Source organism: Schistocerca nitens, chromosome 4, assembly GCF_023898315.1.
Source record: "Schistocerca nitens isolate TAMUIC-IGC-003100 chromosome 4, iqSchNite1.1, whole genome shotgun sequence".
Lineage (NCBI taxonomy): Eukaryota > Metazoa > Arthropoda > Insecta > Orthoptera > Acrididae > Schistocerca > Schistocerca nitens.
This window is the reverse complement of record NC_064617.1, coordinates 319,014,337-319,035,064: the sequence shown is the minus strand read 5'-3', so window position 1 is coordinate 319,035,064 and position 20,728 is coordinate 319,014,337. Positions and strand designations below refer to the sequence as shown.

General features: G+C 42.8%; 1 protein-coding gene across 3 annotated transcripts in view; it reads right to left on the bottom strand.

Moving 5' to 3' along the window:
• LOC126251756 (sialin-like) overlaps nucleotides 1–20,728 on the bottom strand; it is a 134,373-nt gene that overhangs the window by 85,198 nt on the left and 28,447 nt on the right. For all 3 annotated transcript variants that reach the window (XM_049952372.1, XM_049952371.1, XM_049952370.1), the window contains 2 exons: nucleotides 14,137–14,348; nucleotides 10,720–10,953 (listed from right to left, as the gene is read on the bottom strand). In XM_049952372.1, the coding sequence (XP_049808329.1) occupies nucleotides 10,720–10,953; nucleotides 14,137–14,348 (446 nt within the window). The remainder of the gene's footprint in view (nucleotides 1–10,719; nucleotides 10,954–14,136; nucleotides 14,349–20,728) is intronic.

The window sequence follows — 20,728 nt, the reverse complement described above, 5'->3', positions numbered from 1 at the left end:
ATCATCACTCATAATTACCATCTACTGATACGCGAGCGAAGCAGCGGGTATCAGCTAATTTATTATACACTATGTGTGTGCATGGTATTTTCAAGGGTTACAATCTTTTTAAATTCACATATTCTTATATTTCATTTTATATCAACTCTTACATTAATTCTTATATTTTATTATTATGTTTATTCTCTAGGAAGGTGCGTTCCCTTGGATGATACCGATTGTAGAAACCTGCTAAGAATAGAAATTTGGAATACCACGAATACTGCGCAGAGCCAGGTTTGCCGCAGTGATATTTCTTCATATGAATCTCACTCGGGAAAGCAATATCGTTAACGTTGCTAAAGATCTCACGCGTTGGCAACAATGTCGCGCCAAACCACGCATAACGGATCACTTTACCGAAAACTGGCGGTTGCAACTGATTATGAATCAAGATACATTATAGAAGTTTCAGTGGAAACAATTTCAAATAATTTCTCATACATTTATTCTTTCTTTTTTTCTCTTTTTTCATTTTTTTAAATTCTTTCACGAGACATAGAACTGCTAGGCGAATAAGGACAACGTTATATCAATATACAATGGAAAACATTAATTATCTTGTGCGGACATAGGTAGATCTTATAGTGTATTTCGTAGCTCACAGAATATCGGAACGGCAAAACAATGAAACCCAACAGCAATGACTGTCTGATTTTCACTACGGAAATTTCCTTCAAGCAGTGTTCATTCAGTTGAATACACTACGCCAACACCGGCCTCCTGCGTTTCACCGCGTAATCAATAGGCAACTCAAGTGTGACAGCCCTGCATCACTCGTATGCACTACAGTCAGTACTTATCATAGCGAACACACACTTCTCTTTGTATCATGCCAGGAAACCTGCCATAGCAGCCAGCTCTTCGCTTCTGGCTGCGCTATATTCCTTGATTCGTGAAGCACAGCACCGTCCGCTGTTCCAGCCGGAACGATGCCCCATGTTGACAGCAAATGCCGTATCAGCCTCGGCTCTTCGTCCGCCAGGCTGCCTCGCTGCAACGCTACAAGCTCCCCGATTCGCTCCCCAGGAGGCGGTCTTCGCCCTGCAAGCTGCTAGTAGTGTTCCGTTTTCCGGACGATTCCCACCTCCAACTGCTCCACCGTGGCTGCTTGTAGCTGATGACGACATTAGCCACCTGCCCTACGCCATAGGGACCCACACTGACACCGATACATCCTGGGCCAGCTCTGCCTATAAGAAACAAGCTCGGCCGTCGCGCCAGTCCATAGTCTCCGGCGACGTCCCAAAGTCTTGTCAGCCACTTTCCACCGCGGCCCACCGCTGGCTCCCTCCCAGAAGATGTGGTCGATTCCATTTCGGACGTCAGACAGCCATCGGCTCTGCTTGGACCAGAGGTGTACAAATTCTCCTTCCATCCTGCCTGCCCCGTGCCCGCCGCAACCAGTAAAGCAGTTCAACCTGCCGCACCAGAGAAACAAGAGTGCATGTGTACTAACGTGCAGTGGTCAAAGCAGACCAGCCTGGGTTTCCGCAAGCCTGGCAAGCATCACTGGACCCGTTCAGTCAGATGCCTCTGCCAACAGGTTGAGCTATCAATCCACTAGCCAGGCGTATGTATGCGTAGGAATTTCCACTGAAGCTCATTTATCGTAGCGGTGGGAGCAGCAGGATGGACCATCCAAAGATAAAGGAGATTGTAGAGAATTTAAGAATTGAGAAATTGAGAGGCACCCACATGCCTTGCTCATACTGTGGCATCAAGCAGTCAGGCCTGCAAGATGAGTGGTCTGCCAAGCGAGTGGATTAATTCTTATTTATCGAGTAACATGAACTCTCGTACTCACAATTAAGTTACCAATTATCCTCCTATATGAATAATACGCAACGGAAACGCACATCTGACCAACAGTAATTTACAGAACTCTGACTGTTCACTACGCAATGGCAATACCACATTTTCTTTTTTTTTATTTAACGGCTTTTATCAACACGTGGCCATCGCACTGAATATGAATGGCGCACACATTATAAATTCTGGATATCATGACAACATACAATTCGAAGGAAAAGGCCACCAATCTTTTTCTTTTCACTATCTTATTTATTCCGATAAATTCTATAACCTAAACACAAAAATTCTATAACCTACAACAATAACACATGAGAAATTCCGCCCAGTGGGCATGGCTTTACATTGGTGATTCTCTATCTTATGGTCTCGTAATTATTTAACGCTACAGTGCACTTTCTGGATAGGATGGTGGATCTTTTATTATATCTCACACTTCGACTCTCACAATCATCATCTCGAAACTTTCCTCCCGACCGAGCGGTACAAAAGGAACACGCATAACCCACTACCTCTCAAACTACCTTGCTACTCTCCCATGCAAACCACACAAACTTAAATTACATGACATACACCACACTACAACATGAAATACAACACAGGGAATAGTCACAACATTACCACTTTCAGCTTTCCCACTTCAATTAATATTTATCCCAGTTTCACACGACACTGCCCCACTTCATAATTCTACTTTCCTACTATGAACTCTGGAGATATATGCACGTCTTCCTGTGCAATGCAAGCCAAGTGGCGTTGCTGGATAGACGGCTGACTCACCTTGCTTCTCTCTCAGAGTATTATGGTTTGAATCAAGCGTCACACGGAAACATATGACGCAAAGTAATATTAAGAACATATTCATCACACACACGAGTCCTCAACTGATACCATGGACGAGTACTTCTCTTTATCCTTTGTCTCATACACAGATTGAGACCCACACAGTACTCACCACGTGGAAGTACTCGCCTCTAATTTCAAGTCCTGTACACGCTATTTCTTAAATATTTCAACTTATAGTACACACGCTAGTAATTCAGCTTAACTTAAGCACACGGAAGTATTTCAACTTATTGCTACACGTGGTTTCATTGTGACCGTTGGTCACTTCCAAAGATTACTACGATCCCATTAATATTACCTGCCTGACATTTAATTCTCCCCACAAAAGTTCCTGAAATAGAGAATTTATTATTTCAAACTACTCTTAAATATTCCACATGCATACCATGTCTCCACTCTTTTGTCTTTACGGAGCACACCCAAGACAGGTCTTAACAGCACAAGATCCAGCGGCAGAGTGCTGAAACATGGCCGTTCTTCAGGTCCTCTCGCACCTCTGCTGAAGTGGGGGAGCACCTTGCTACCGCATTGGTCAGCCACATTTCAGGCGCTCAAAGCTCAGGTAAATTTCATCTCTTTGGTCTCACCAAAGGGGGCCAAAGGATCATCTCAAAGATGATCATATATTCACATTCACTATCTGTGGTTATCAGACGACCATACATTCATTCATTTCACAGATCTCACCAAACTGGATGTAGGGATTTATTTTGTGGGAGTGCACATGTGATCAATTAAATAAATAAATTGTCATTCTTTCCCACACTGGTATCCGGCTTCGCTGTATTAATTGAAATTGAGTTATTATTAGAAAAAATATGTTGTTCAGACAAGAATAATGAAGTATGTTGTACCTATTTTCAATGTCGGGCGGTACTGTACCCTTTCAAAATATATACTAGTCACGAGACAGAGCCTAAGCCCAGCAAGCGAAAAGCTGTCGTTTGTTAATGAGGCAGCTTAAAATAAATCGGTAGGTGTCTCACAATGCAAATGCTGTAAAAAAGTTGCTAAAAACTCATTCGGAAACCTTGACATGAATCTGATCAGCAATGTCCTAGCGCGCAAATATTTTGAAAGAGGACAAAGACTTAGTGACAGCCAAGTGTTTGGAAATGTGTGCTAAGGACTTGTGGCCATTTATCAGTCAGTATATAGTCTTTCTAAATCAGGGCAGACATTGACTGCAATAGGAAAAAAGTATGACTCAGTGGATATTAAAAACCACGATCTGGTGATATGCAACGTAGATGCGAAAAAAGCTTAGTATGAAAGGAAGGCTTCTTCTCTCAGACATATAACATTATATGAAAAATGAATTTCGTGTTTGCTAAAATGCATTTGGAGAATTAAAAAAATGAACTATTTTGGCTATTTAAAATGAATCCAGCGAACGCGCTTTGCACATCCTGGAAAAAGTAATTAAAATAGGTAACACTGAGGTCATATTTGGCTGGATCACACTAAGGTTACAGAAAATAGACTTCCAGAACCTTACTTTAGTTGGCCTCGCAGTATAATACATATCTTCAGGTTCTTAGATGCAGTGGAGCTCGACTTTTTGGAGGCGGTTCTCATTTCTGCAGAAAACATGTATTAGAGGTGACCTGATCATGGTTCGAACTGAAAATAGCCAGTACTAGTCGAAAGAGGGTGAAGTTGCGGAGAAAACGGTTCATATCGAAATAAACAAATAAGTCCGATAAAAGCCGAAAAGAAAGAAAAGGACAACTAATATCCACCATTTTCTGGCCTACGGTGAAATACATATATTTCATTCAGCCTCGTCTTGCGACATACGAGTAAATAAGGACTTTTCATCTGCCTCCGAACCCTACTCATGACATCACAATGAAAGTGTACAGAATAAGCTGCTACTTAGCTGACAGCGTGGGGCAGCTTGCCTGCCTGGCTAATAGGCAACCTTGGCAGGCTAAAAGCGGAAGCTGTACACTTCTGGCCTGGACACCACTCCTCGCTTCCGAGTGGCGCTACCATTGCTGCACGAGAGACATTCGCTAACGATATAGTGCACAGGATTGATGACGGCGATATGCATGTGGGCAGCATTTGGTTTACTGACGAAGCTTATTTTTACCTGGACGGCTTCGTCAATAAACAGAACTGGCGCATATGGGGAACCGAAAAGCCCCATGTTGCAGTCCCATCGTCCCTGCATCCTCAAAAAGTACTGGTCTGGGCCGCCATTTCTTCCAAAGGAATCATTGGCCCATTTTTCAGATCCGAAACGATTACTGCATCTCGCTATCTGGACATTCTTCGTGAATTTGTGGCGGTACAAACTGCCTTAGACGACACTGCGAACACCTCGTGGTCTATGCAAGATGGTGCCCGGCCACATCGCACGGCCGACGTCTTTAATTTCCTGAATGAATATTTCGATGATCGTGTGATTGCTTTGGGCTATCCGAAACATACAGGAGGCGGAGTGGATTGGCCTCCCTATTCGCCAGACATGAACCCCTGTGACTTCTTTCTGTGGGGACACTTGAAAGACCAGGTGTACCGCCAGAATCCAGAAACAATTGAACAGCTGAAGCAGTACATCTCATCTGCATGTGAAGCCATTCCGCCAGACACGTTGTCAAAGGTTTCGGGTAATTTCATTCAGAGACTACGCCATATTATTGCTACGCATGGTGGATATGTGGAAAATATCGTACTATAGAGTTTCCCAGACCGCAGCGCCATCTGTTGTTGAAAATTGTAACTACTGTAATTTCGAAAGTTTGTCTGCCTGAAAATGTACTGTTGTCCCAAGCATATTGCAACAAACGGTGTATTTCTATCGCTGCTCGTTTAGTTTCTATTGCCGTTTCAAATATACCGGTCATTTTTGAAACACCCTGTAAATTCCTTTAGAAAAAAATTCTTTTGGTAGGCCGCGCAACCACTCGTGCACCGCGTGGCGTACCTCTTCATCAGAACAGAACTTATTTCCTCCCATTGCGTCTTTGAGTGGTCCAAACATAGAGAAATCACTTGGTGATGAGGAATGGTGCCATTCCTTGCTCGGTCTCTTCGTTTCCGGTTGGTGGAAGTGAACCCAGGTTTCGTCCCCAGTAACGATTCTTGCAAGGAAGCCCTCACCTTCTCGTTCAAAGCGCCGAAGAAGTCCTTCACAAGCATCAACACGTCGTTCTCTCATTTCAGGAGTCAGCTGCCGTGGCACCCATCTTGATGACACTTTGTGAAACTGAAGCACATCTTGCACAATGTGGTGTGCTGACCCATGACTAACCTGTAAACATGCTGCAATGTCATTCAGTGTCACTCGGCGGTTTTCCTTCACTATGGCTTCAACTGCTGCAGTGTTCTCTGGAGTCACAACTCGTTGTGCCTCACCTGGACGAGAGCCTCTTCCACTGAAGTCACACCATTTGCGAACTTCCTACTCCATTCGTAGACTTGCTGCTGTGACAAACATGCATCACCTTACTGAACGTTCATTAGTCGATGAATTTCGATACGTTTCACACCTTCGGTACGCAAAAACCGAATAACTCAACGCTGTTCTTCCCTGGTGCAAGTCGCAAGTGGGGCGGCAATCTTTATACTGATACTGCGACGGTATGTGTGCATCTGCACTATGCTGCCACCTACAGGCCATTCTGCACGCTGTTTGTAGCACTCTTACCAACTTACAGGATAACGGCATGAATTTTCGATTTGTTATTAGAAATTTAAGGTTTTCATTTGACTCACCTTCGCATTTATCTTAATTCATGAACGAACTAAGAGGATATGATTTTTTGACATTCTATCTATTGTGTTAGGTACTAGTGTATTATTGTTGAATTCTTGAGTCATTTGTGCCCCCTTATTGTAACCTTTATTGAGTCTGTTGAGGAATGTCATTAAATGTGTTTTGTGTGCATCAGTCCTTAAGTCATACTTTGTTTCTCTGGACGCTGAGGTCTTTGGCCGCTGCTTATTTTGTATGCGCTATGGATTGTTTGTACCTATTTAAACGTGACAATAAATAATTTCGGTGCCAGATGGAATATTATGATCTCTATAGACAAACAATAGATATGTTGAAGTTGATCTTGATTTGTCACATTCTGATATAGGCCTATTTACTTTTTCAGCGTTGAATAAAGTTTGGGCAGAGGGGAGTATTTCCGTTCATTATTTAACAATAACCATTCAAGTGAAAAAACCGCTGTACGTCATTACTATTATAGTCCTGTGGCAACTTTTACTGTAGGAAAGGCGAAGGAGTTTGACAGCTCTTCGAGGTTGTAAAAGGAGGTAAGTGAAAACGGAATAATTCCTGGCTGTCTTGGACTGTGTAGAAATGGCCGCTTGCGCGGTACGTAACAATTGAGAGAGTGATTCTCACCCTTTTCAAGAGCTTGCAGTCTTTAACTATGCGATTTCACTGTCAGAACATAATACGAATGATAATTTTCTCCAGGTCAGTTCAACAGGGAAGCCCCCTACCTCCTACATATCGATCTAAAGCGAGACAGGTTTTCCTTTTTCTTTCTTTCTTTCTTTTTTTCCTAGAGCGTGAAACTAACCATAACCGTGGAATGTGGTACTAGGAAATAACCCGTTCGTACCTCCCTCGCTAATGTAAATCCCTTTTCTGTGCTACGACTAACGATTCCCTCGAGAATAATTCTCAAATTGTGGGCGTATCTAGTTTTCAAAATTATCAAATTTTTGCTGTCTCACTAAACATTCAATAATTTGTCTGTGCAGGTCAGTAAATGAAAGTCACACAGGAGCATGTTTTACGCTGTTGATAAACTGAACTGTTTTTGCTTAATAGGGTTGGGTTGGGTTGTTTTGGGGAAGGAGACCAGACAGCGAGGTCATCGGTCTCAGCGGATAAGGGAAGGAAGTCGGCCGTGCCCTTTGAAAGGAACTATCCCGGCATTTGCCTGGAGCGATTTAGGGAAATCACGGAAAACCTAAATCAGGATGGCCGGACGCGGGATTGAAACGTCGTCCTCCCGAATGCGACTCCAGTGTCTAACCACTGCGCCATCTCGCTCGGTTTTTGCTTAAGAATTTTCGACAACGCTATCCCCAGCCTCTTACCACTCTCAACAGTTCATGTGGCACATTTCCGTGTTACATTGAGTTACAGACCTCATTGTCATCCTTGCTAAAACTTATACATTATGTTTTATGTAGTCTGCCTATGTTCCGACTAACACCTCTTGGTAACTGACATAAAAGTATCTTCCTTATTTGGGAAGTCTACCAGGTAAGAACTAAAGAATATCAGTTGTGTGACCAGAACATGTGCAGCTGAAAATTTTAAGCCTTTATTTGCATTTCATGTTCTTGTGTTAATCCTTTTACAGTGCTTGAAACCTGGTTGGTAGGTAACCAGAGAGCGCATAGGATAAGTTTAAGGTCGTGGATGGGGCCACAAACAGCTACTGTGGGTAGCACAATCAAACTCACAACTTTATTTTCTAAGAACCACTTACTTACACATTGGCTTAAAAGATCACAATTAAACAATGCGGCAGAAGGCTTAGTTAAAGAAAACTTGAGATGCTTGCCGGGCTTAAGGCCCCAAAACCACAGTAAACACAAGAACGACTGAAGGCCTGGCTTAGAAATCAAAAGCAACCAAAAGTAGTATGTAATTTTTTTTAATGCTGAAGGCCTACACTACACGTCTGAAGGACAACTGTAATTAAAGCAAATTAAAAAAATTTTCTAACCAAGAAATTTCCTTTTGAATTTACAACAGAACAGCCGGAGCCCGATTAAGGAAATATTAACATATTGCACAGCTGAAGGCCACAAACAAATTTGAAACAACGGCTGAAGGCCTAGACAAGAAGTCAGATAAATAATTTTGAATTAATACAAATTTTCCTTTAAAGAATACACACGGCTGAAGGTCTTATTAAGGGGTTCATGCAAATCCTTGGCTGAAGGCCACGCATAACACATGGAACAATTAACGGCTTAGGGCCTGGATTACAAACAATTTCAGATAGAACAATTTTAAGAAAAAATTTTTTTATTAATCAATGCTCAAAATTTTAATTTAACACAGCTGAAGGCCTTTATGTAAAATTTAAAAAATTGAATTAATACACTGCGGAAGGCCTCGTACAATACTTCAACTAAAATGAAAATCACAATATAAACAAACAGAACAAATGTTGCCCAGAAGTGTTCCAAGGGTCGGCCTGGGAAGGTAGCTCAAACGTAAGGTGAGGTGAGACAGGCAGCCAAGAGTTAAAGTTAGGTAATCGGATGGCAACACAAACTTGGGACAGCCCAAGGACCGACCAACAATTTAACCAATTCCCTTACGTCCGACTAACGCCACAACGATGGAAAATGCTGGCTGAGGACGACGAGAAAACGAACAGCACTGCTAGCCCGAACGGCCCAGGGGCCAACAATCCGCAGATGAATGCAGAGATGTCACAATAGTTGAGGTTTCATAACAGGTTAACTAGTCACTCAACTTCAGCGTCCAGGTTCGGTGGGCAACGAACTTTGTCGCTCTCGCAGCTAGCACATCATGATTCGACAGTGCGTGCAATCCATCAGCGGTCCTGGTCTGGCCTCACGACGCAGAGACGTGCCTGCTGCTCCGTCCCAACTGAATCACTCAATCCAGCATGCAGACAGCATTAAAATAACTGCCCAGTCAAAACCACACAAGCTACACACCGTTCTGTGTAACATGTCCACAGACAACTCGAACAATACTAAAACCAGTCACTGTGGAACAACAAGGACGAATCACAAGTCGGCACACCGAGATCGTCCCTACTCAAGTCATGTGTGTTGACAACAGTCGGGCGAATCATGGCTGTCCAGACCTCACTGCTACTTTGTCCCGACTGAACTCCGGATGCATGCCGACCCAGAGACACTGGCTCGGACCCAACCATGCAGGGGTAACACCCAACATCTCCGCACAAGCAAGGAACTGACGCACGTCCCACAAGATGACCAACTGAAGGGGCCCAGAAACGGTCGGGCAAGTACTCGCTGTCCGGACCTAACTGGTGCTCAGTCCCAACTCCCTTGATGTCTGTTCGCAACTTGGACACACGACGACCCGGAGACACAGGCTCAGACGCAACCATGCAGAGGGAACACTTGCCCATTGGCCACCCGACATCTCTGCACAAGGAAGGAACCGACCCACGTCCAGCAAGATGACCAATTGAAGGGTCCCAGAAGCGATCGGAAGACCAAATACACGTCGCCTGATGAGACGACCGACCGAATGGCCAACCAACGGTCGTCCCTGCTCAAGTCTCCCTCTGTCAGACAGTGCATGTGTGTCGCCAGCGGTCGGGCGAGTACTGTCTGTGCAGACCTCACTGGAGCTGCATCCCGACTCCCTTGACGTCCATTCACAACTTGGTCACACGACGACCTGGAGACACTGGCTTGGATCCAACCATGCAGAGGGAACCGAGCCACATCCCGCAAGATGACCAACTGAAGGGGTCCAGAAGTGGTCAGAAGACCAAATACACGTCGTCCGATGAGACGACCGACCGAACGACCAACCAAGGTCGTCCCCACTCAAGTCACGTGTGTCGGCAATGGTCGGGCGAGTCATGGCTGTCCGGCCCTCCCTGGAGCTCCATCCCGACTCAACTCACGACACACCACGACCCGGAAATACTAGCGGTCGCTTCAAATAGTAGGACAGTGCTCTTATCGATAAGCGCTGCTGATGCCACTCACTGGCAGGAAAGCCAGCAACTCAGTCACATCAGTAAATCGAATAAGAAACGAGACGGCAGTACCGCAAAAAGATGTCAAGTAATAAATGGCACGAACACGAGCCGCGCACGGCTCAGTGCTGAGAATTTTTGTCTGTTGACGTTGGTTTGTTATTATTTTATGGATAAAATACTAACAAGCCAACGTCAGACAGACAAGTTATTTATTGGTATGTTAAGGCTATCTAAAGCTCTTGCCTAGATCAGTATCACTACTCAAGTATTAGGCACTGATGAAGTAACTGAAGAAGAAAAGGAGTGTAGGTACCTGAGCTAGTCCCTGGAGGACTCTGTTGGTAAACAGTACGTAGTAGCCAGCCCACGCAGACAGCGGTGTCAGAATAGTCAGAATAGATGAGACGAGAATGCCGAACAACAGGACGACTTTACCACCGAAACGATCAGCAAGCACGCCGCCTGGTATGTGCCCAACCGTATAGCCATAGTAGAAGCCTGCGAGGATCTCTCCTTGCATATGCTTATCCCACATGAACTCTCCATCCTGAAATAAAGATACAATGAAAATGTTTCTGATATGTTTCTTTGATATTGTACATTAAAACTTTACAGATACACCACACATGAAATTCAGCTAGAATGTTGTTGTGCAATGTAAGATACCCAGAACGGGTTTCATTGATGTGAATGATTGTTGACGGGATTTTGTGCGTGACTCACTGTTCATCGTTAAAAACAGTCGTCAATTTCTTGAATAATGCAGGAATTTAATGCGCTACTGGAGTGTAACCTGCTATCAGCCGTTTATCCAACATAAATTAGTCAATAATATTGAAATCTGGCGATTCGCAAAAATAGGCGTTATTTCAGAAGCACGATTATCACATCAACATCAGACTCAACAAGCGTGTGAATGGATACGTCGTCATGTTAGAACTAAATCCCCTTTAGAGAACATCCCTTTATAATGCAATGATCACTACTGCAAAATGGTATGATCTGCTGATAATTACTCTGGAGAACCAAAGAAACTCGTATACTTGCCTAATATCGTGCAGGGCCCCCGCGAGCACGCAGAAGGGCCGCAACACGACATCGCATGGACAAGACTAATACCTGAGGTAGTGCTGGAGGGAACTGCCACCATTAATCCTGTAGGGCTGTCCATAAAACCGTAAGAGTACGGTGGGGTGGAGATCTCTTCTGAACAACGCGTTGCAAGATATCCCAGATATTCATGTCTGGAGATATGGTGGCCAGCAGAAGCGTTTAAAACTCAGAAGAATGTTTCTGGAGCCATTCTATAGCAATTCTGGATGTATGGGGTGCCGCATTATCCTGCTGGAATTGCCAAAGTCCATCGGAATGCACAATGGACATGAATGGACGCCGGTGATAAGACAGGATGCTTACGTGCGTGTCACCTGTCAGAGTCGTATCTAGACGTATCAGGGGTCGCACATCACTCGAACTGCACACACCCCACACCATTAAAGAGCCTCCACCAGCTTCAACAGTCCCCTGCTGACATGCAGGATCCATGGATTCATGAGGTTGTCAGCATTCCCGTACACGTCCATCTGCTCGATACAATTTGAAAAGACTCGTCCGACCAGACAACATATTTTCAGTCATCAACAGTCCAGTGTCGATGATGACGGACGCATGCAGAGACATAAAGCTTTGCGTCGTGCAGTCGTCAAGGGTACACGATATTTCGTTGAATGGTTCGCATGTTGACACTTGTCGATGGCCCAGCATTGAAATCCGCAGCAATTTGCGGAAGACTTCTGTCACGTTGAACGACTCTTTTCTGTCGTCGTTGGTCCCGTTGTTGCAGGATCTTTTTCCGGCCCCAGCGATGTCCGAGATTTGATGTTTTATCGGATTCCTAACATTCTCGGTACACTAGTCATATGGTCTTACAGCAAAATCCCCATTTCGTCACCACCTCGGAGAGGCTGTGTCCCATCGCTCGTGCTCCGACTGTAACACCACGTTCAAACTCATGTAAATCTTGATAAAGTGCCATTGTAGCAGCAGTAACCGATCTAAGAAAGGCGCCACACACTTGTTGTCTTATATAGGCGTTGCCGACCGTAGCACCGTATTCTGCCTGTTTACATATCTCTGCATTTGAATACGCATGCCTATACCAGTTTCTTTGGCGCTTCAGTGTATATGCCCGCGTGAAACATTATACTTTTTGCAAAAAGACAGGTATGAATGCTCGTTTTTCCTGGTGTTCTGCAGATAAAAAAACATACTTCGTTAGGACGTAATGTAAAAGTAGAATAGTCAGACGGTCCCGGCGGAGGTTCGAGTCCTCCCTCGGGCATGGGTGTGTGTGTTTGTCCTTAGGATAATTTAGGTTAAGTAGTGTTTAAGCTTAGGGACTGATGACCTTAGCAGTTTAGTCCCACAAGGCTTCACACACATTTGAACATTTTTTGAGAATAATCAGACCACAATAAATTTCATAGGTCGACAGTCCATTTTTACGCTTTTTGCATCACTGCAAGCTATTCTTTGCATTCACATTGCTCATAAGAGTTTTTGCATATGCAGCTCTACGAGAAAAGCTTCGTGTGTCCACCGCACTGTCTTCGTTGATAGTGTATTCTATAAAGTCCTTGAAGTCAGCGTTCTGTTCTGTTATAGTGGTCTTTTAGTTGCAGGTAACAATTTTCGTAGAACCCTCCTAATCACACAAGGAAGTTTAGTTTTTCTTTCTTTCAGATTTGAAACTGTTGTCAGAGATTGGCTTATCAAGAGGAATGCAAAAGGTTGTCCTCGTCGGGGTCTCAGGTTTCATCATTATGGTAGTTCAACTGAATACCAAAAAGATAAAAGACCTAATACCGACTTCCGCTTTCCATTTGAGAAATTCATGCCGAAATTTATCCTTTCCGTTAATCAAAGCTTTATTAGGCACAATCTCATCCGGAAAGAATGCGTGGCATGCGTGACGAACACATGCTCGTGTAACAATCGTACCACTATTTCGTCCGACTCCGGTAGCTGAGTGGTCAGCGTGACAGAATGTCAATCCCAAGGGCCCGGGTTCAATTCCCGGCTGGGTCGGAGATTTTCTCCGCTCAGGGAGTGGGTGTTGTGTTGTCCTAATCGTCATCATTTCATCCCCATCGACGCGCAAGTCTCCGAAGTGGCGCCAAATCGAAAGACTGGAACCCGGCGAACAGTCTACCCGACGTGAGGCGCTAGTCACACAACATTTACATTTACCACAATTGCAGTCATGTCACATCCACAAGACAGGCCTCATGAAACGTGAATTCTGGTAAGTTCCTACTCAACAATCTGCTCATTTACCAGAAGCACATCATCATCCATTTGCGTTATACAGCTCTGCTTAATCAAAACAGTATTAGAGTTTACATTTTCTCACACACAATTGTTGTTCAACTTGATGTAGAACTTCCAGTCATTTACATTTTATCACTCTCTGCACTTTACTTAGATACTCTCTTAAACCTTAAAAGAAATGTTAGATGAAAGGAGGTCCCAGTCTCATAGGGACAGAAATAATCATTATAAATATGGGTAAAATCTACTCCCGACAGTGAATGACGATGTTGGCGACGCCGTAAAATCAAAGAAATGGTCCAACGTGGAAATCAAAGAAAATTTTAAAGACCTTTAGAGCCCCTTGCTAGAGTAATTCGACTTCCTGAGCCAGGGTACATTTACGTCAGCCGCAACTTACCTTGCGCCCGCCGGGACCCTCGAGCACCAGCTCGCCCGGGCAGGAGTCAGGGTCGCGGACCAGCTGGATACCTCCAGTGGCGTCTCTCTCCTGTAACGCCGTCCCGTTGACCATGTCGACGATGGCCACCGAGATGTTGACACGCGTCGCGTAGCTGATGGCCAGCCCCAGTGTATTAAGTAGCAGCATGGTGTAGCGCGTCTTCCAGAAGCCTGCGTCATGAACCGAAAGGTAGTCACTTCATATCATTTGAGGTCGATAAAGGGTTGTTTCTGCTAGCATTACTGTGCTATTTCACAGTTGAAATTTCTTAACGTCTGTATGTTTGTAAGGGAAAATAATCAAGACGAAGCAGTATCTAAGAATGACAAGATGTAGAAAAAGCAGACACTCATTCACAGTTTTCTAAAAAATATTTCATATCATTTAATATCGGTGCCGTCTTATTTCGTCAAATAATTGCATTATTGAAGAATTGTTGCTGTTACGGGATACAAGTTATAATTTCCTTTGAATTTACTTTGCTGAAAGGGCAGCGCGACCGGTTTCGAATTTATACAGTGTTCGTCACACTGCTTATACGCTTGTGTTAAATTACGTGGACGTCGGATGTAGGTGAGGTACCATGAAATTATCTGTAACATTCGGTTTCATAGTCTTTCTTCAACGAATAACACTCAAGCTGTTTTTCATGGCTTCACATACACCCATTGCGGTCATCACTACTATTCAAGTTCGTTAGGCAACAACACAAACTATCTTTTTTTGTCATTCGTTTTGACATCATTCGTTGGAGAAAGACGATGAAAACAAATGTTCCAGACTTTAATTTCACAACAATTTACTTGAAAACCCATGTCCATGTGCTTTGTTATAAAACATGTAAGCCGTCTGATAAAGAAACCTGAAACGCTTTTTTTTTTTTTTTTTGCAATGAAGTAAACCAAAACGTGATTCTGGCTGGTTGATGTTGTACACTATCAAATCAACAATCAAAATTCAGCGTTTCATTAAAGATGTTTTAGTTCACTTGGTTGGGGATGTGGAAGTAAATTGATCACGGCCTTGTCAAAGTTAACAGCCCGGAATCCCAGTGAGATTTTTTTTTTCCGACAAAGAAAGAAAATTTAAATTGTGTTGGCTGGATGAGTATTAGGACCTTAATTTTCGCGAGTACCACTTCAGTGACTTAACGATTATACCACATCTCTGAGTCAGAAAGAAAGTAGAAATTATGTCTGCCAAATATATTTTAAAATCACTTTAAAATCCTCTCAATGGTTAAATGAGGTGAAAAGACTTCTTTTTACCTGTAGCAAATTTTTAAAGAACAGCCGTGTTTTCTAAACCGTGATAAACGATATCATCCTTCCAGAGTTACACAGCTATTTAGTGGTTTCACGACTGCTACAACTCGATGCTAGGGATTCTTTTTTCTGTCCTGTGTAATTGACACGGAACTTACCATAAGCGCTCTGCGTTGAAATTTTCTTATATAATGTGAGACAGAATCATGAACATATTTTCAGAAAGTGGTGTCTCACAAATCGAAAGTCCTTGAAAAATGTCATGGTTACCGCCTCGAAATGCTCGACAGACCATCGTCAGGTTCTGAAAAGCAGTTGTAGTCTCATATTAGGCGATTGTAAAATCACGGACGTCATCAGATAATAAAACCATAAAGTTGTCTGTTGTCACATCATAATATAAATTACATCGTCAATAAACAAACTGTGTTGTGCAGTATCCATAAATACTGATTGCTGATGTAACATGAAAGAGTTCACTGTCTACCACAATTTATAGTATACTGACAATGTAATTTATATTACGAGGGGACAACAGTGACAGACTCATGATTTCATTAGTATATCTGATGTCAATGATTCTATATTCGCCTAATATAATGCTGTAAATGCTTTTAAAAACCGAAACTGCTTGTTAAATTAAAGATTTTATCAGCAGTTTGAGCCGGTAATCATGACATTTTTCAGAATGAGGATTGTGTTTTCTTATTTGTTGAGCTTGACACAGAACTGTTTAGTTAAGACTCCTATTTCCCATGTTAGAAACCTTGTGAGACATAAAGCAGCTTTCTGCAAGAAGCAATATGTTAATATATGCTGTATATCAGTATGTAATTTACGATGATTAAAACTAGAAAATATTATTTTATTGGGAGGGGGAGAAGAACTCCTTAGTTTTTTATATAAGAAGAAAACATAAACTTCATGCAGACTTTTGTAGTGATACGCGAATATACTTCAATAAGGGGTTGCAGTATCTTCGAATGTTTTAAACGTCTGACCGAGCAAGTAGTTTTGAATATCAACTTTTCACTACAGATCACTGAGCTTCCACCATGAGCCGCTTTTAGCATTAACAGTGTGCTGAATGTGACATTCCGATGGAGTCGAACGTGTGCCTCAGGTGGGGTGCATACGGACGTGTAATAGTATTCATAAATGGGAACATGAAACGACATTCACTCGAATGCTGTAACAGTGGTAGATCTAGATGTACTACACAGGGCAACCAGTATCAAAACGAGAACAGAGGACACGATAACTATTCAGCTTAACAACAATTTGAAAGTGCTGTTTGAAACTGGTACAGAGACTAACGCGGTGTAATACGCGTCTTGTGTTAGGAAATCAACACTATCTGGCGCTACGTTAAAACATGTGCAAATAGGCGACGGTTAATTTATCTGGGAAAGTTCCAACGTGAGAAGAACATCGTTGTAACTCACGTGCTGAGATATCGTAAAGACAAAACTTTTTCTCTGTGTGACTGGGGACTTTATCACGATGTTTACTGTATGTGACCTGCTGATCCTCGGCTGATAATAACAGTTAAATGGCAGTTTTGAGCACATGTGCATTTGAAACTGAACAACTACTAAATATTTATTGCTGTAACATTTTTTCTCAGTTTATTGTGAAGACTCATCAGTGGAAAAATGTACGATACTCACGCACAATGTATAGTATCCCATTTTCAATTTGTAAGCAATACACACAAATAGAGCCCTCAGCATAATCCACAAAGTCATACAACATGTTGAAGGGGGGTGTGGACGAGCAACGAGGTCTTAAGTTGAAGCTGGACGGGGATTGTGATCGATGACAGAAAAGATGAGTGCTGTTGCCAACTTGGTACTAGCCGGTACCATTTGGAGATGTACTGTCCTCATTGGACATTAATAACCCAACATCCGATTGGAATAACAACAGTTTTTTAAGCTGTGACTTCCATATTTTCATATTCTTTTACAAAGGAAGATCGAGCAATACAGCTCCCGTTTAACTCTTGCATCGTTTTACAAATATTTGACATAAATATTAACATCAGTGTGATCGGAAAGCAGTTGAGATCACTAAACTTGAACAAGATCCCAGGGCGCGATGGAATCCCTGTCTTACTCTGTCTGGAATTTACACACAAGTTAGCCCTTCTCTTAATCATAAAATATCGTATAAAGGCACAGGTCACAACCTCTTCCGGCAGCTGAAGTGATCCACAAAACGACTGCCAAAAACCATTAACCTCCATCTGTTGCAGAATGTTAGAACATATTCTGAGCTCAAACGTAACGAGATATCTCGAACAGAATGACCTCTTCCACACCAATCTTGAGGAACCTAACTCGGACATTTCGCATATGCCGCCATGAAAGCAATGGATCAACGCAGTCAAGTGACTTAAGCATTTGTTGATTTCTGAAAATCATTCGACTCTGCATTACATCAACTCCTATTAACGAAAGTAGCAGCGTAAGAGGTATCAATTCGTGTCTGGATAATGATTTTGTGGGGGAAAGTCATCGATAGTGTAAAAGTTGGTTAAGATGTCCCCTTAGAAGAGTGTTGGAACACTTGCTGCTGGCATACTTCGGTTTGGTAGTAAGATACGAGGAAAATGCAGTCAGCATACCAAGGAATTTGCTTACAAAACACTCATGATGTGCATCATACAATATTGATCAAGTGTGTGGGACCAATACCACTTATATTTTTAAATGGGTACACAGGGCCCCACAGCCCCAGTTGCAAGTCGCCTATCTAATGGCTTCCAGGGGCTACAATTTTAATTTTCAGTATTTCAAGTAATTATTGACCAAATTTAAAAATTTAAAACGTTTTCATAATCTATTCATTAAGTGGTACAATCTTACGTCAAAGGCTTAACACAGTAAGACAACTACTCCAGTTAGAAACTGTTTTGTCTTGAGTCAGTGTAACTGACGGCACACAGAGTATCCACAGTACGAGGTGCATTCAAGTTCTAAGGCCTCCGATTTTTTTTCTCCGGACTGGAAAGAGATAGAAACATGTGCATTGTTTTAAAATGAGGCCGCGTTCCTTGTCAATACATCCCAGAGATGGCAGCACCATACGGCAGATGGAATTTTACCGCCAGCAGCGAGAATGAGAACTGTTTTAAATACTTAAAATGGCGACGTTTTCCTTACTTGAACAGCGTGCAATCATTCGTTTTCTGAATTTGCGTGGTATGAAACCAATTGAAATTCATCGACAGTTGAAGGAGATATGTGGTGATGGAGTTATGGATGTGTCGAAAGTGCGTTCGTGGGTGCGACAGTTTAATGAAGGCAGAACATCGTGTGACAACAAACCGAAACAACCTCGGGCTCGCACAAGCCGGTCTGACGACATGATCGAGAAAGTGGAGAGAATTGTTTTGGGGGATCGCCGAATGACTGTTGAACAGATCGCCTCCAGAGTTGGCATTTCTGTGGGTTCTGTGCACACAATCCTGCATGACGACCTGAAAATGCGAAAAGTGTCATCCAGGTGGGTGCCACAAATGCTGACGGACGACCACATGGCTGCCCGTGTGGCATGTTGCCAAGCAATGTTGATGCGCAATGACAGCATGAATGGGACCTTCTTTTCGTCGGTTGTGACAATGGATGAGACGTGGATGCCATTTTTCAATCCAGAAACAAAGCGCCAGTCAGCTCAATGGAAGCACACAGATTCACCGCCACCAAAAAAATTTCGGGTAACCGCCAGTGCTGAAAAAATGATGGTGTCCATGTTCTGGGACAGCGAGAGCCTAATTCTTACCCATTGCGTTCCAAAGGGCACTACGGTAACAGGTGCATCCTACGAAAATGTTTTGAAGAACAAATTCCTTCCTGCACTGCAACAAAAACGTCCAGGAAGGGCTGCGCGTGTGCTGTTTCACCAAGACAACGCACCCGCACATCGAGCTAACGTTACGCAACAGTTTCTTCGTGATAACAACTTTGAAGTGATTCCTCATGCTCCCTACTCACCTGACCTGGCTCCTAGTGACTTTTGGCTTTTTCCAACAATGAAAGACACTCTCTGTGGTCGCACATTCACCAGCCGTGCTGCTATTGCCTCAGAGATTTTCCAGTGGTCAAAACAGACTGCTAAAGAAGCCTTCGCCGCTGCCATGGAATCATGGCGTCAGCATTGTGAAAAATGTGTACGTCTGCAGGGCGATTACGTCGAGAAGTAACGCCAGTTTCATCGATTTCGGGTGAGTAGTTAATTAGAAAGAAAATCGGAGGCCTTAGAACTTGAATGCACCTCGTACATCCATCCAGTGTTTGAGAATGAGTCTTCCAACAATCGTTACGCCTAATTTCTAAACTTTTCGTAACTTCTTCTCACTGATACCCACTCCTCCCTACTCCTTGCACTCCATCTCTCACTCCGCTCACCCATCCCCCTCCCGCCCCTCCCACTCCCACACAAAATAATGAATGAGAAAAAGTTTGTCTATTTCATTTTCGCAGTTCGCACTGTAAAACTTCAGTTTCAGGCATGATGTCTTAATTTTTTCAATTCTTTATTAACTAACTCTATTAGCAGCATATTTTGCAAACAGTATCCACGTATACCACTGAGTGGAACTGCAAAATCATGTCATTGTACGACACACAAACGTTGTTATTCGTTTTTCACTGGGAGTCTGAATCTTTAAAGCAACGGTTGTCAAACTATTTTGGCCACAGAACGCTTTTACAGACTCCTAAAGTAAACAAAACCTGGTTTTGCGAACCTTCTTTAATTATAATAATTTAATGAAAATCATACAAAAAGGTACATCATTCACTACTGACCTCTACAACAATATACAAAACAACACATACTAACCTAATACACAAAATAACAATGTAATGATTCCACTTTAAACTGATAAGATAAAATTGCTTCCATTTAATGGGAGGTATGAAACTATTTGTGAGGTTCGATACAAAAGAACTGAAGACACATGTCAGGTTTAGCATTCAGTCTATTGTGGTATTTTGTCTTTGTAGCTGCATATGCTGAGAATTACGTTTCACACAAATATGTTGTTGCGACGGGAGAAGAACAGAGCCCGTGTGGAAAGTTCTGAATGTTCATCACGAACCCAGCACAAAAAATTATTAAGTGACGTTGTTTTGAACAATGATTCCATGTCTGAATCTCATATTATTTCTAAAAGGGATTCATAGGTTTTGTTTGATATACACTCCTGGAAATTGAAATAAGAACACCGTGAATTCATTGTCCCAGGAAGGGGAAACTTTATTGACACATTCCTGGGG